At 37.5% G+C, this 14,601-nt stretch overlaps 1 protein-coding gene across 1 annotated transcript in view; it reads left to right on the forward strand.

The window, feature by feature from the left end:
- APOLTP (apolipoprotein lipid transfer particle homolog) overlaps nt 1–14,601 on the forward strand; it is a 76,894-nt gene that overhangs the window by 24,698 nt on the left and 37,595 nt on the right. Inside the window, exons 17-30 of the mRNA XM_088524604.1 lie at nt 721–876; nt 1,328–1,512; nt 2,315–2,497; nt 4,386–4,477; nt 4,676–4,845; nt 6,564–6,723; nt 7,139–7,218; nt 7,990–8,170; nt 8,740–8,895; nt 10,568–10,701; nt 11,031–11,189; nt 11,655–11,835; nt 12,457–12,668; nt 13,838–14,026. Coding sequence (XP_088380730.1) covers nt 721–876; nt 1,328–1,512; nt 2,315–2,497; nt 4,386–4,477; nt 4,676–4,845; nt 6,564–6,723; nt 7,139–7,218; nt 7,990–8,170; nt 8,740–8,895; nt 10,568–10,701; nt 11,031–11,189; nt 11,655–11,835; nt 12,457–12,668; nt 13,838–14,026 — 2,238 coding nt within the window. The remainder of the gene's footprint in view (nt 1–720; nt 877–1,327; nt 1,513–2,314; nt 2,498–4,385; nt 4,478–4,675; nt 4,846–6,563; nt 6,724–7,138; nt 7,219–7,989; nt 8,171–8,739; nt 8,896–10,567; nt 10,702–11,030; nt 11,190–11,654; nt 11,836–12,456; nt 12,669–13,837; nt 14,027–14,601) is intronic.

Genomic DNA, 14,601 nt, shown 5'->3' on the forward strand with positions numbered 1-14,601 from the left:
CTCTGTCAGGGGAATGTGTTGCCAATATTTGGGGGTTTTTCTGTCAAGTGTTATGTTGACCCTTTGTGCATTGACCAAAGAACAGACCAATGCTGGCAGGAGCCATGTTCCATGTATATGACAGGGAATTTGTGTGGGAATTGACTTTAACTCTTGAAGTAATTTTAACTCTTTTTCTACAAAAGTTGGAAGCCATGATTTCTTTTGGTTTTTTTTTTTTTAGTCTATCTTTCTTCTTAGGGTTTATCTCTCTTCTAGTGTTTCTTGTTACACCTTAAACTCATGTCCCATGGGCCATGGTGTATGACTCTTGTATGGATTATAAGGAGTGAAAATTTAAATTTTGCCTCTTTATGCGTTTGCTTAGCAATTGTGTGTCCATAATGGCATAAGAGTGGAAAATATATTGCCCTGTATCTTTCAAGATTGTGGGTAATCTGTTTATGCGTGAGATTAGCATTTTCCTGAATCATTTTAGGAAGACAAGGTACCTGTGTTAAGTGAAAGCCAGTTTGTGTGATATGAAGCTAAAGGTTAACTATTAAGGACAAATATTAATCCAGGGTCTTAAATGGACTAGAAATATTTATCAAGAGGAGCCTGAAATGTGTTTGCTAATAGCATAAGCAGCAGTGATGGAGTTGTTTGTTATAGGTCTGAAAGGAGTTGAATGTAAACTTCCTGTAAATCTTTCTGATTTATATCTTTACCACATGCCAGTTCACTGAGAGAATGGTGAGGAAGAAGGAGCTGAAATGTGAACTAAGTATAAAGATCTTTGGAAATGAACTTAGCTTCTTGGATTGTGCAGATTTAAGAAAGCAGCTGAAACATTATTCTTTAAATCTGGCTGAGCTGGCTGTCAAACTTCTGAAGGTAAAAGGAACCTTTCTGCTCTTTGAGAAACTACTTTTTGGCAGATATGTAGAAGATGCAGAGTATTTTTTCTCTAAACATAACTTTAAAAGACTGGCGTATGTTGGATTTAAATAACATTGGGTAAATTGTGCTTTGAATAACATTACAGTTTATGAGTCAAGGACTTGGTCTATTGTCTGATGGTTCTTATCTCTTGTTGTTCAAAAGTCTGCATGCGTAAGTCCAAAATAATTCCTTTTATTAACCAGGAAGGGACCGGTGTCTAAGCTCATGCCCTGGTCAGACACAGTCTTTGGGCTACTTTCTTGCTTTTTTCCACAATCAGCTCAGTTAAAAATACATTGAGGGAACAGAAATGCAATACATAGTTTTGGGAAAAAAATCTTGCATGCAAAAGCATGAAAAAGTATATTTTATGCATTTTGTTTGTTTGCTATTTTTACCACAGGGACAAGAAGTTCAGTTTAATAAAAGACTGAGTTTGGCCACTGAAGAACTGCAATTTTCAGCAATTTCTGGTTTTCCTGTTCAACTGGCTGTCAATGTCTCAGCAGCAACCAATGTAAAAGTCAAAGGGAATGTGGATTTTAAACAACGATCAAATTTCTTTGTAAATGGATATATCAAGCCAAGGTAATAGCAGCTGGAAATGTGTCACTTCCACGTATTCCTGCCATTAAGCAGCAGTTCCTGATATGCAATTTCTGTGGTGATATCAATTATAATTGGTTAGGAAATTTCTGAAGAAGTCAGCAGTTTCCAGGCGTATATTGCTGAATGGTTGCTGTGCTGCAAGGAAAGCAGCAGTTGCCTGTCCTGCCTGTCTGATTTTAAACTCTCCCTTGCTGTGATTTCCAGTCCTGCTTTAAGCTGACCGTTCTCCCCAGTCCCTAGGTCCCCAGGTCATTCTCCCCAGTCCCTAGGTCAGCTTCCTGCATGTTTGCATACAGGCCATCTTTCAAATTGCTTCACCTGCAACAGGGACTTTAGCACCAGACGTGCAGTTATGAACTCACAAACCAGCTGATGGTTTAACCTTACGTTTCCTTACTTACTTACTATAGTAGCTTTTACACATACCGAATTGTTTAGGAACCTTTGCTCAGTGCAATATAACTAAAAATGAACTTATGCTAAGTCACTCAGTTCCCTAATTTTCTCTGCTTAAGCTTGGGTTCAAATCCATTACTCAGAGCATCTCTCATAACACTTGCTTTTGCAGCAATCAATTTTAAAAACTGCATATATATCCATAGAATGTTTTCAATTAGTGTTTGAAACAAAATATTCATAATGATTTTGATGTTAGTGTTTTATTTTGTAAAGCATCAAGTGTTACGCGTTTATTTGAGAGGGTAAGGAGCCTGTAATTTAAATCAAGTGCTTAGAAAGAAAGTGCTTTTATAGAAGAGTGTGCCTCTGCATCTTTCAACAGTGCATTTATCCAGATTTCTGCCCAAATGGGTACTGTGGGGACTCTGGGAAAAGCTGGGCTACGTTGGGAAACAGGAGCAAGGACGACTACTAGCCTTGATGGGGGAATCCAGGTTAAAAAGGGGAAAGAGCTCAAAGTGTTTTTGAACACTCCAGAAGAATCTATGGAGATAATTAATTTCAGGTAAGATGAAACAAGGACATCTTCCTGCAAATAGTAACCATGAAAAGCTTCAATCACAGCTTCACTGGCAGGTTTATTAATAGTGCTGAAATATTTTATCAGGAAACAAACTCTTTCAGTCTGACTCATAGTCCAAATCTGCAATTCTGAAGAAAGGAAGTGGAAATTATTCTGTGCATTTTACATTGTTTTACCATAAATGAATCCTTCCAATGAAGCCAAATGGTCAAATCAAAACCTGACAATTAAAGACATAAATTAATTTATCATACTCTCCTCTTGTACCTTACTGAATGTCAGGGTTATTTGTGAAAGTTTAGTGTCCACTTTAGAATATTAAAATGATGGGGTGAAAACTTGGCATTGTTTCCACAGGTGGTATTTAGCAAAAAGAAATACAGAATGGCATTTAGCAAAACACTGCAGTAAGCTGGACTGCGATTTAGTGTTGCGCTCATACCCTCCTAGTGCATTTTTATTTAGATTCTCCAATGTTAGTGAAAGCTTTTAGCACCTCAGCAACTGCCAGATGTTAAGCAGATGAGTTGCTTGTGTTGATACAAGCTGGACTTTTTAGCTTTCTGCCAGCTCTCTCTGCTCTTTGCATTCCTAAATTTGATAGATGACACACTGTAACGAACCACGTGCCTCTCAAGACGTGACAGTGGATTAATGAAGTGTTTGCAGTATAAGCATTGCTGTTCCTCTATTTCTCTTGATTTGAAGCTGTAGGATATTCAGTCTAGGAAAATCTTAAGAGCTAAAAGACTGTGGACTTTAAACCATTTAAACCATCCCTTCCCTTTAGCACCCTGGGAAACTTGGTGATGTGATTTTGTTTGTTTTGTGAGTTGAGACGGATGACAGACTATTCATCTTTTAAAGAATAAGTGCCAAACTAAGCCATTTTTCTTTTTCTCTGTTCATTTTAGGATTTTAGTAAAATGTTGGCTACGTTAAATTATATACTTCAACATAGTGGTTCATTTTTAGGCCCAACTTTTTTTTTTTTTTCATTTTTAAGTCATTTTTCAATTAGTATTATTTGCAGCTGTGGTTCTTTATGTTTAGGATTTACATCAGGCTTTTTTTTTTTTTTTTTCCGATAATGGAGTCAACATGTCTTTCTATATCCATAGTAGCAGGTCATGGATCTGATAACTGTCACCTGAATAAACACAGTAAAAACTGAAATGGTTTAAAGGAGGAGGGCTTGAACAGAGAGCGCCACAGGCCATCACTGAAGTTTAAATCTCCTGATGAACTGGATTACAAACCCCTCCACTAGTCTTTTGCCCTTTTGTGTGTGGTTAAACTGGGAAAGTTATGATGTGGAAGGCCTTAGTCATGGGAATGCTGGAAAAGCTTGGGTTTAGTTTTGATAACTCTTCAGCTGAGGGCAGAAAATCAAAATAATTACAAAACTGTATTTCACATTGTTTGAAAAAGTAACTGTCAGTAGAATATATTTTAGTAGCCATTTTGCTTCCAGCAAGGCAGAAACCATGGTCCTTGTACAAGCAGTTCAGTGAAGTTCCGGAAGAGTTTATGGTTTGGAGCAAGATTGATATCCATATCATATTCTAAGGAAAATGTATAGAAACCAGTGGAATTAGTCTAATCTGATCACGGCAAACTGCTTAGAGCAAAGAGATCTATAGCTAATTGTGAAGCCTTTTGGAACCGTATCGTAAGAGTGTCAGATTAAACATGGAAATTACAAATAAAAATCAATATTGATTCATGGAGCTGTAGAATGACCTTAGCAGAATGTCACTTTTCTTGTATTTCTCATTTAGAAATAGATGGCAGCCGAGGACTTCTTTTAAAACTTGCCCTAGTTTTAGCATAACCATTTTAAAGTGAGTGTTTGACATCTTGGTTGTAGTTCTAAACTCTACTTCACAATGGTGGATGAGGCAGAAGATATTGATGTCTTCCCAGACCACACAGAAACCAGATCTTGCACTAGGGAAGAAGGTGAGTCTAGGTATCATATTTGTCTTAGAAAGCTTAATTCTGAAATAAGGGGCCAGAGCTAAACCACAACAGAGATTGTTTTACAGAATAGCATTTCTTCTGGTTTCCTATTTCTTCTGATGAGTCTTCAGTGCTCATTATGTGGTTTGTGCATGTATTTTTGTGCTCCCTGCATGTCTAACTGTTATGTTCCATCAGTGTCCAAGGTTATTGGCTGGCAGCTGTGCTCTTCAGTGCTGTATCCCGACTCAGCCAGTGCTTTGTCCTTCCCCTTCACTGGACCTCTGAGAGTGGCTGTCACATTGGATAAGCAAGACAGAGGCCTGCAGCAATACCTTGTGGAAGCTGCATATAACTATATTCCTCAGGTAATTCTTTATTGTGCCATGCTTCACTTCACTTGTTATTTTTAATTTATTTACACTGATAAAAGAATGGTAAATCTCTGTACCATGTATGTGTCTGAGCTAATTTTCAAGGTCTACACTGTTGTTATTTCCATTCCAATTACAGTGAGAAAAAATTTAGGAAAAAAATACTGATGCTGAATAAATATTACTACCTGCATACAAGAGAGATACATAGGAATATTAAGTTGCTTAGGTAAAACTGAGAGAGCTCTCACTTTGACTTGTTTCTGTCTGTGACAAAAAAACAAAACCCCTCAAAATCTATTTACATCAACCACCTTAACGAACAAAACTCCTTAAAATCTATTTTCATCAACCACCTTAACAACTGAAACGAAATAACTAATTAAGTTCAAGTGGAAGGAGTGGTTTTTTGTTTGTTTTATTTAAACCTTCTGCAGAGGACAGCAAGAATTTATGGCTTTTTCTAAAATGATACACAAGTAAAATGACACAGAAGGGGACAGTTTCTGGAGCTCCTGCTTTACTCTTTTGATGTTGCCTTTGAACTGGTTGACCTGAAAGCGTTTGTGGGGAAACTGCAAAAAGAAAGAAGGTGTGAAGCACCAAACTGATCATTCTGTCCTTCAATAACCTTATGTTTTAAACAGAACCAAAGCAAAGACTCACATCTGCCTGTCCAGTAGGAAATTGTAAGGAAGCTTAAGATGTGTCACGTTGTGTGTATTTGGTGTCACATGGTGTGTAAGAAGATAAAGAGAGTTTTATGTTTCTAACCTAACTGCTTTTTTGTTAGAAGAAGCTATTGATGGAGATGTTGCAACTGCTGCTGTCATTTAGGCCAGATGAATGGAGCTTTGCTTTGTGGTGCTGTTTCCAAGTTCTTCCCCTTACACTTTCTCCTTCCAGATTTCATGCAGTTAATTGAAACTGCAGACTGCAGTTGGTGTGTGGGTGTGGAGATGGCAGCAAGGGGAGGCTCTGAATGTCTAGAATCATTTTTTTGGATTGAAGAGGAGTACAGAGACTTTCAATGGCTGGCCCAGAATTTTTGGACTGTATAGTTGTGCTCTGACTGTTGTACAGTGTTGTCTGTCGTTTATCGGTTTATTGCAAGTTCATATAGTTTGTTCATGGAAATGCAACATGTATCATCTCCCTTTTGTATTTTAAGAAATGCTTATCTAATTATTTTTCCTTATATTAATTCATAACTTCTTATGTCTGTCCAATGCATTTCTTATGGTTTGAATTCTAAGATTAATATTGTAGTGTTATAATCTCCTGATTTATGAGAAACATTGACTTTTATGACCTTAAAGAAAGAACTGTAAAGAGTTGAACCTTAAAGAAAATGCTGAAAATGCTTGTGACTTAAGCCTGAACTGTAGAGCTTACATTTATAACAGAAAGCATGCTGAATTTGCCTGAATTTTGGCAGGATTCACCATAACCTCAAGATGAGTTCAGGCTGCTGTGACATCCCACGTGTTCAAACAGAGTTTTACAAAAGAGGCTCTATACGGAGAATGGAAAACACAGATTGAGATCGGGAGAAAAAGAGATTGGCTGCTGTAAAGTTCTAAAAGTTGAGGCGTGAAAAAAAAATGGTAGCAGTGAAGATGTTTGAGATTATGCAGTGTAATTCAGTCTGACAGACGCCGTTTTGCACATTCTGTACCCATCACAGATGTCATTGTCCTTTCTTCTTTCAGGAGGATTCTTGGATCCCAAGTGAAGCTGTCCTTCACTTCTTCATTGGGACTCCAAAGTCAGACTTGAAAAGGGATGTTGGTGTTGACCTAAATTTTAATGTCCCACAGAAGAAAATCAGGATCAAACTGACACAACCGAAGAAAAAAATCGAGATAGATGGTAGGTTTTCCAACTAAGAAGTTAATGTCAATTAGGAGAACTTGAGTTCAATCAGGAGTCTGCTGAAGTCAGACTGATTTTTTTGTTTGTTTGTTTGTTTGTTTGTATTTTTCCAAATCAAAAATAGAGACTTTTTTCCGTTCAGAATTCTTTTTCTTGGAGACAGCTTGGTTGCCTCTTCACACTTTGGCACATTCTTTCAAAATTAGATGTGTATTCTGAGGATGCTTTAACTCCTTTGTAATCTGTATTCCACTTTTTTTCTCCTTTGTTCTAAGATTTATTACATTTTTATATTGTTGCAGAATTATATCGTTCACAGAAATAGCAACTAGTGTATGGGGATACATTTTTATTAAGTATTAGTGAATTATATATGTCCAGGAAAAAGTAAACAGTTTTATTTTTCTCTAAGGGAAAGCTGAGTATTTGCAAAATTCACAAATGGGACACCTGGAGCTGATAGTAGATGACCAAGATGTATACTATGTTAAGGTATGTTTTCAGTCCGAATATTTTCGTGATATGATGAATGCTTCGATATAAACACCCAAAAACAATTCCGAAAGAAAGCCAATGAGATACACATGTATTGAAAAGTGTCTGTGTGAATAACCCATCAGAGAAATAATCAGTTCTCTTTATTAGTTATTTTGAGATGATCTGCCAGTATGTATTTGAATCTAAATTACTGGGTTTTAAAAGATTTAAGATGTGGCATCTGCATGTAATTTCAGACAATTTTGTCATATTCAGATGTTGTTGAAAACCTTTGGGTTGGTTCCAGTGTTAAGTCATTAAAGTCTTCTTGTTTTCAGCATGATTACAAACCTAAGCACAATTTAGCCTTGCAGAGTATTGGATTTGCATCTAGTCCAACCTAACTCTAGTTTCCTACTAGACAGCCAGTGTTTTCAATAACACTGTGTACTTTTTTTCCTCGGTGTTGTAACATTTTTGGTGATTTCAGTCACAGGAAGTCAGTGGGAGATGAAGGAAATAATCTCACACTGCTACGGTTTTTGTATAATTGGAAAAATAAAGCCATCCTTCCTCCCCCTTTTTGTTAACAGAAAATTTTATGTTTTTTGGAGGTATATAGAAAAAGCTTTTTTTCTTTTCTTCCCGCTTTCCTCATTTAATTCTCCAAGTGCCCCCATCTGTAGGATTGATTTATCCAAACTTAATGAACCTGCACTGTTGAGTAACAGTTAGGATTTTTGTGGGGATGTTTTTGTTTGGATTCCTATTTTTCTTTGTTTTTAGGGAATGACAGATTTGCACATGCTGAGTGGAGAACAGAGATATGTGACCCAGCTAGAGGTAAAGCTGATGAGAAAAGGCAGCCCCATCATTCTGTCAGGAAACATCACAAAACAACTTGGCAAGAAGATAGTGTTCTCAGTATCCCTGAAGAATTTATTGAAGGATGCAGTATTTCTTTCAGGTTGGAGAACAATAAGTATTTGCCATATAAATGTGAGTTCTGGAAGTCTGTCTGAAGAACATGTCCTTGTTTTGGACATGTGTTCCTAGAATCCCTTTCAAATCAATAAGATTGCTTTTTGAGATGATTGTTCTTGATAATTTTTTTCTGAAATGTATATTAGTACTGATGGAAATTATAGAACAAGAACTCTGAGGATGAGGCTGCATCAGTTCTTCCTTTACAAAGGCCACATCTTTGCCAGCTTAATGTAGAAGTTGCAGATCTCTACATCTGCCCTAGTTAATTAAAAGGGTTAGTCTCTTTGGTTAGATTTCTGTCAGGAAACTACAGGCAGTATCTGAGCTGACCATTAGCATTAGTGTAAGTAGAGTAAGACTGAACATGTTCCATCTTTTTTGGTTGTTATAGGGAGAGCTTGCCAAGATTTCATGGGATTCTTCAGTTAGATGGGATGAGACTGGTCACATAGGCTTTTTATCCCTGGAGTATTTTTTTTGCTAACTAATGTGCAAACACAAAGACCTTGGTGTGTTACCTCTGCATGCTCTACTCTACTTTTTTCATAGTGTTTCTGGAAAAGAAGCTGGATGATAAGCTGAAGCAGTACTTGCTTGAAGGGGTGACTCACATTCCAGGTGTTCTTGGAGCTCATGCCAGCAGTCTTCTCCAACAACGTCAGAGCTTGTGGTCACATGCTTTGAGGATAAAATATGGATTCCAAGGTACATTGACAATGAGAAAAAGCATTTTGTTTGTCTCTGATTCTTCTGCAAGCTGTATGACCAGGACCCTCTCTTAAAAAGAAGGATTACGTTTTTAATCTGTGTGGTCAGAGGCCTAGATTGAATTTCTCTTTCCACTAGGATAAACTTTGCTCTCTGAATCCACGTATTAAGATTTTCCCCTAATTAATTCATATTCCCAGATGTTTGTGCAGATGAACAAGTGCATACATTCACTTAAAACTGTGAGGGAATGTTTCCAGAAAATAATTAGCTGTGTTTAACCATAACATATAAACTCTATTAATTTTATTAGACAAACCTGCTTAAAAATGTGGGAGATGTTTAAGTTCATGTCCTGATCAGCAGCTGATATTGCACATTCAGGGAACGTATATACAATATGAATCTTCTTAAACCAGCACAGGTAGGGCCTATCATTTTGCTGAAAATTGCACACTGATTAGAATATCTTACACATGCAAACAGACACCCAAACATTTACAGCAATCATAAATGATGCTTGTATATAAGAAAAGCTATTTTGCAATTATGTTTTTGGAGCTTGAGTCACATCTTGATATATCTTCAGTTTGGCAACTATTCCACCTGAGGTAGTCAAAAATAATTCCATTTAAAACTACTGGATTAAAAAACATATATATAGTCAGTGGTTAAAACTCCAAATTCGTTATTTTAAGCTTTTCTGAGCGACCATGAGGGCTGCTTTTTTTTTTTTTTTTTTTTTTTTTTTTAACTGGATTTGGCTATTTTTAATAAAAGCTGAGATTCTCATGTAATGTCACGATGTCAGGAGCTGAGTGGTAGAGTGGTAACAGAAAATCTTCAAATATTATGAGGCCCAAGAAAGTTGCAAAAGTTGACAGTAATCAATCTGTAACATTCTCTCTTTACCTGGGTAAAATTCTTTTAAGGAATGAACCTCTCCTATCTTTTCTCCTACCTTTTTTTTTTGTTTTTTTTTTTTTTTTTAAACCCCCACAGAAAAAGTGAGGGAAACAGTCTGAAAATTGGTCAGAGTAAATAAAAGCAAAGTTTTAGATTTTCGTAAACAAAATCAGCCCGAATATTTGAATCGTTTTCATTTATTTCCTAAGATGGACCAGCTGTTTCCAATTTCTTAAACTTGAAACAATTTTAATTTTTAGAATGAAATAAACACAGACCCAAAGTCTTACAGTAAAGCTTATAACATGGATCTTCTCAGGAAGAAGTGCAGCTTGTGGAAAAAAATCAGAGTTTCTAATGTCTAGCCTAGTTTTTACTAACGTATATCAGTTATTTTCCCTCTAAAGCATGTCTGCAGTCTGCAGTGCAAAGTTACTGATTGCCAGTAGATTGGACAGCTAGCTGGAAAATAAGTTCAAACAGAAACTGCATTTCGATATCAGCCTTGAGTCTGTAAAATATTTCTAGATCTTGGGCAGAAACTGTGGACAGTTGTTGAGCTACACTTCATGGTGCTGCAATTACAGCACTCCTGGTATCAGTCTTAATGAATTTATTCAGTGCCTTTAGACTGCAGAACACATGTACAGATTATTGCTGTAATTGAGTGCTCGGTGATTTTGATAAAGTTTACATTATCCAAAAGTAAACTCTGATTAACTATGTGATTAAATCACATAACTTTGTGATTTAATTTAAACAGGAGATGCAAAAAAGCTTCCTCATGAATGCAGTACAGGACAAACAATTGAAGGGGAAACTGGTGCACATGAGGTGTACAGACTGGATGCTGGGCATGAATTTCGCTGCACACAAACTCCAACCTACAATCACAAGGTAGAGATACCGACAAAATCACTCGTGCATTTTTCTGAGGTGCTTCAGCAGAGCAGGGTGTCATTTTTGGATTGGTCTTCTCATCAACTTTTTCTGTCTTGATCTTCTGCGTTCCTGTGTAGACCAAAATCAGTTTGCTGATTTGTGCTCTCACTTACACTGTAAGTCACCAGAGCCTCCAGTGATGATATTTTTTAATGTATCCATTCTCAGAATTTCTGCAGAGAGTTTATGAAAATGTTCATAGATATGTAAAGTAATATTATTAACAGCATGGAGTGAGAGAGAAGACGTGGTGCAGAGAAGGGAGATGGATTTTCGTTCTTTAGGTTCACCTGAAACATGAAGCGAGTGCATCTTGGCTTTCCTCACAGCTGGAAGTGAACTATGGGAAACACTGGGATGAAGTAAACAACAAGAAGAAAGTTCTGATCAGCCAAGCATTTAAGAATAGTTCCAGTTCATTTCTAGTCAACTATTTCATGGAGGTAATCGTGGTAGTTTTTGTGTTACATCTTAGAAAAAAGGTCTTGCTCTTTAACAAAGGAAAAATAGAGATCCGTGCCATGTGTTAGTAATACAATATCCAGATGTGGTAAACTTGAGAGTTAATGGAGCTCTTCTCGTAAGGAGTGCCTGTAAGTATAGAATATTATCTGTGGTCTTGTGGAAAGATGAGGACTGGATCTAGCGTGGTTAATTTTTTAGCCAAGTAAATGGTCAAAAAATGTTGGAAATTTTCCCTTTTAAATCCCTAGTGGATATAACAAATGCTTATTAAAGAAATGGCTATCTGTAGTTGGTCAGCATGCAGGAAAAGCAAAAAAGTAAATGGCAACAACACAAAGCAGGGGCATTTGTGGTCACCTTCCCAATTCCATGTGTGTGTTGTCTTACACAGCACTGAAGATGGGATCCAGTTTTTATTTGTATTTGTTTCTCTTGTTTTCCAGTTTGCTGTGCAAGTCCTGGACAAGCGGGTGAATTACAGAGCCCAGCTGCAGCACTCGCATAGTTCTCAGGGTGATGCACAGAGTAGTACCAGCTTTAAGGTGCAGTGTAATGACCACGTGCCATTTGTGGCCGGACTGCAGTGGAAAAATGCATCTAGAAATGACGTTAAGAAATGGGAAGGTGAAGTACAAATCAGTTCCAGTTAGCTGGAAAAGTAGGCATGTAAAGAAGCTACTGGGATTTTGTGAAGTGGTTGTATGTGAGTGTCATAGAAATAACAGCAATATGGCTTGGAAGAGACCCTGGAGGTGTCTAGGCCATCTTGCTGCTCAAAGCAAGGCTGTTGCTAATAGTATGGCACATCTGGTCTGGTTTGTCCAGCTGTCTTGAAAATTGCCAAGGATGTATGTACTGAATGTATTGCAGAATTTATTTTCTAAATTGCCATATGCCTAAATGCTTTGATAAAGCCTTTATTGTAATCATGGGATTAACACTTGTAGAACCAGGGTTCAAATAAAGGTTCTATATTATCTTGTAGAGTGGAACCCCCTACTGGCACCTTGCAAGTACTGGGCTTCATGAAACTCCATTCAATAGGAGCCCTTTTTGTGGATTGCATGGGTTCCCAGCATCTATTTCATTCCCATCTGGGAATTTGGGCTGTTGGAGGAGAATAGGCTGATAATGGCATTTTACCCTCATTCCAAAACCCAGCTTCTTAGCGCATTTCTTGCAGAATTAGAAATTTTATAGCTTGAAATCTCACTTATCTTTACATTTAATTTATCTTCTTTCCAGGTGGGTTAAATATAGACACACCATGGCTATATCTATATGCATTTCACAAACTAACTCAGCCTCAGCCTTCTGCCTATTTATTGACTGTGGAAGTGACAGCCAGGAAAATTGTCTCTATTGAAGATCTTGTAGTGGAGCTATTTTGTAAAGATCAAGGCAATGAAAAAGAAGGGAAAATTCACATTTACACCCCAGCTACCACATATCTGCAGGTTAGTACCCTGATGCTTCCCTTTGTGTACCCTTGCTCAGCATACTGTGTGAAGTAATTTATTTGAGAAACTCTTGCTCTGTGTGTTAATAAGACAGTATCTTGCCATGCCTGTGTTTAGCTGAGCTTGGACAAAATGCTGTTCCTCCTCCACACTGGCTTCTTGCAGGGCCTCCTTGGCTTGCCAGCACAATCAGGGTCTATTTATTGACTTGAATAAATGTTAGGGCCTCAAGCTGTGTCCCTGTCTGGAACGGGAGCTGATCTTTCCCTCTCTGAACCCAATGCATGGTGTGAGAGGTCTGCCTAGGTGTCTCCAAATAACTAGCCTTCCTAAGTTCTGAATTTAAGCTGAAAAATCCTTGGAGAAGTAGGCAAATCAGGCCAACACCTAAGAAATGTTTAAAATGTGTTTCCAGTGTTGTGAAACACCTGAGTTGTGTGGTTTTGCTTTTGTTTGATTTTTAAGAAATGTGAAGAGCAATAGCCAACCCCCTTAATTAAGAGCCCAGTGACTACAGTATTCAGCTAAATGTGAGGCATCAGATTCTTGCCTGATAGGACACTGAATGGTTCAGTGGTTAGGAGGTAGTCCTAAAAAATGAAAGGTTGTCTGTTTCGATTTTCATAGAGTCTTTCATAGCTTATGCCATTAAATATAGATTTTAATCCTCATCGAAGTTGCTGTGCAATAACTGTGTACACTAGATTTTCTGCAGAGGAACTTATTTTATTTATATATTTATTAGAATCTGCTGCTTATGTGGTACACCTTCAGCTTAGGTTGATCTTGCAGGTGTTCCTTTATTTTGAATTGCAGCTTTTCCTTGTTAGATCAGTACTGGTGCAGGCATAGTGTGAGATTGCTGATAGGTTCTTTCTTTCTCATTCAAGAATGTTTCTCACAAAGTTCTCTCCAAATACTTAATCCCTCCCTCTCCCTCCCTCCCTCTCTCTCCCTCCCTCTCCTGCTCAAATGGCTCAAGATAAACATTTTTTGAGTTTTTTTTTTTTCAATAATCAAGATGTTGGTGCACTATTTCTAGTAGTTCTTGTAATGATCCTCTCTGAGAAAATGCCTTCTCTTCAGCCCTGTACTGTGCTGTTACCAGAGTGGGATTCGGTCTCTCCTATCTCAGGCAGACTAGCATGTTTCTCTTTGTTTTTCAGGCATCCACTTTTAATCACCTTGGGAGGAATGTCCTGCATAGCTATAGTGAAGTGATAACTGTGTGGAATCTGTTTGTGAAGAATGAGATTCTTATGGAGAATAAAGAACGAGACAAATTTTTCTGCTTTAAGATAAAGAGTACAAAACAGGAATTTAATTTGACAGCCAGCTATCAGAATCTACTAGTGGTAAGGAAGAAGTTCAAATGTAATTTTTCTGACCTGGCATTGTGTTTCTTAGGTCTGCCACCTTTCTGAGAAAGGTCATGCTTAGTGTCCAGGCCTGAAAACCTCTAATGATTCTTGTATTTCTGTCTGTCTTGGCAACCTGCAAAGTTAAACTAATTTCATTAAAATAAATAAGTAAACAGCATTGTGCAGTGTTGTTGCGAGCACTTCTCACCTGTTTGGGAAGCCACCTACAGATAGAAATGCAGGGAGGAGAGGGCAGAGAGGTAATATGGAACTGAGAATACACCTGTAGATGTGATTACTCATATTTTGATGCAGACCTAGAAGATTCTGCCATCTTGCAGAATCAACACATATTACTTGCAAGTGTGCATGTTAACAGGTTGGTGTTATATGTAATTTAAGCCCCTGCATTACTCTCTCTCTTTCAGAGTGTTTAAATAATTTCTACTTTGCTTGGTGTCTCTAGCGCATAACTAGATAATCAACAGTTTGTCATCTAAAGAGATACTTTGGTCAGATATTTTGGTCAGTTCTTAGTATGTAAAATAAAGCAAAACAGAGTTGGTTTT

This window comes from Tinamus guttatus, unplaced genomic scaffold, assembly GCF_059628265.1.
Source record: "Tinamus guttatus ecotype Peru unplaced genomic scaffold, ASM5962826v1 Tinamus_guttatus_pri_ptg000212l, whole genome shotgun sequence".
NCBI lineage: Eukaryota > Metazoa > Chordata > Aves > Tinamiformes > Tinamidae > Tinamus > Tinamus guttatus.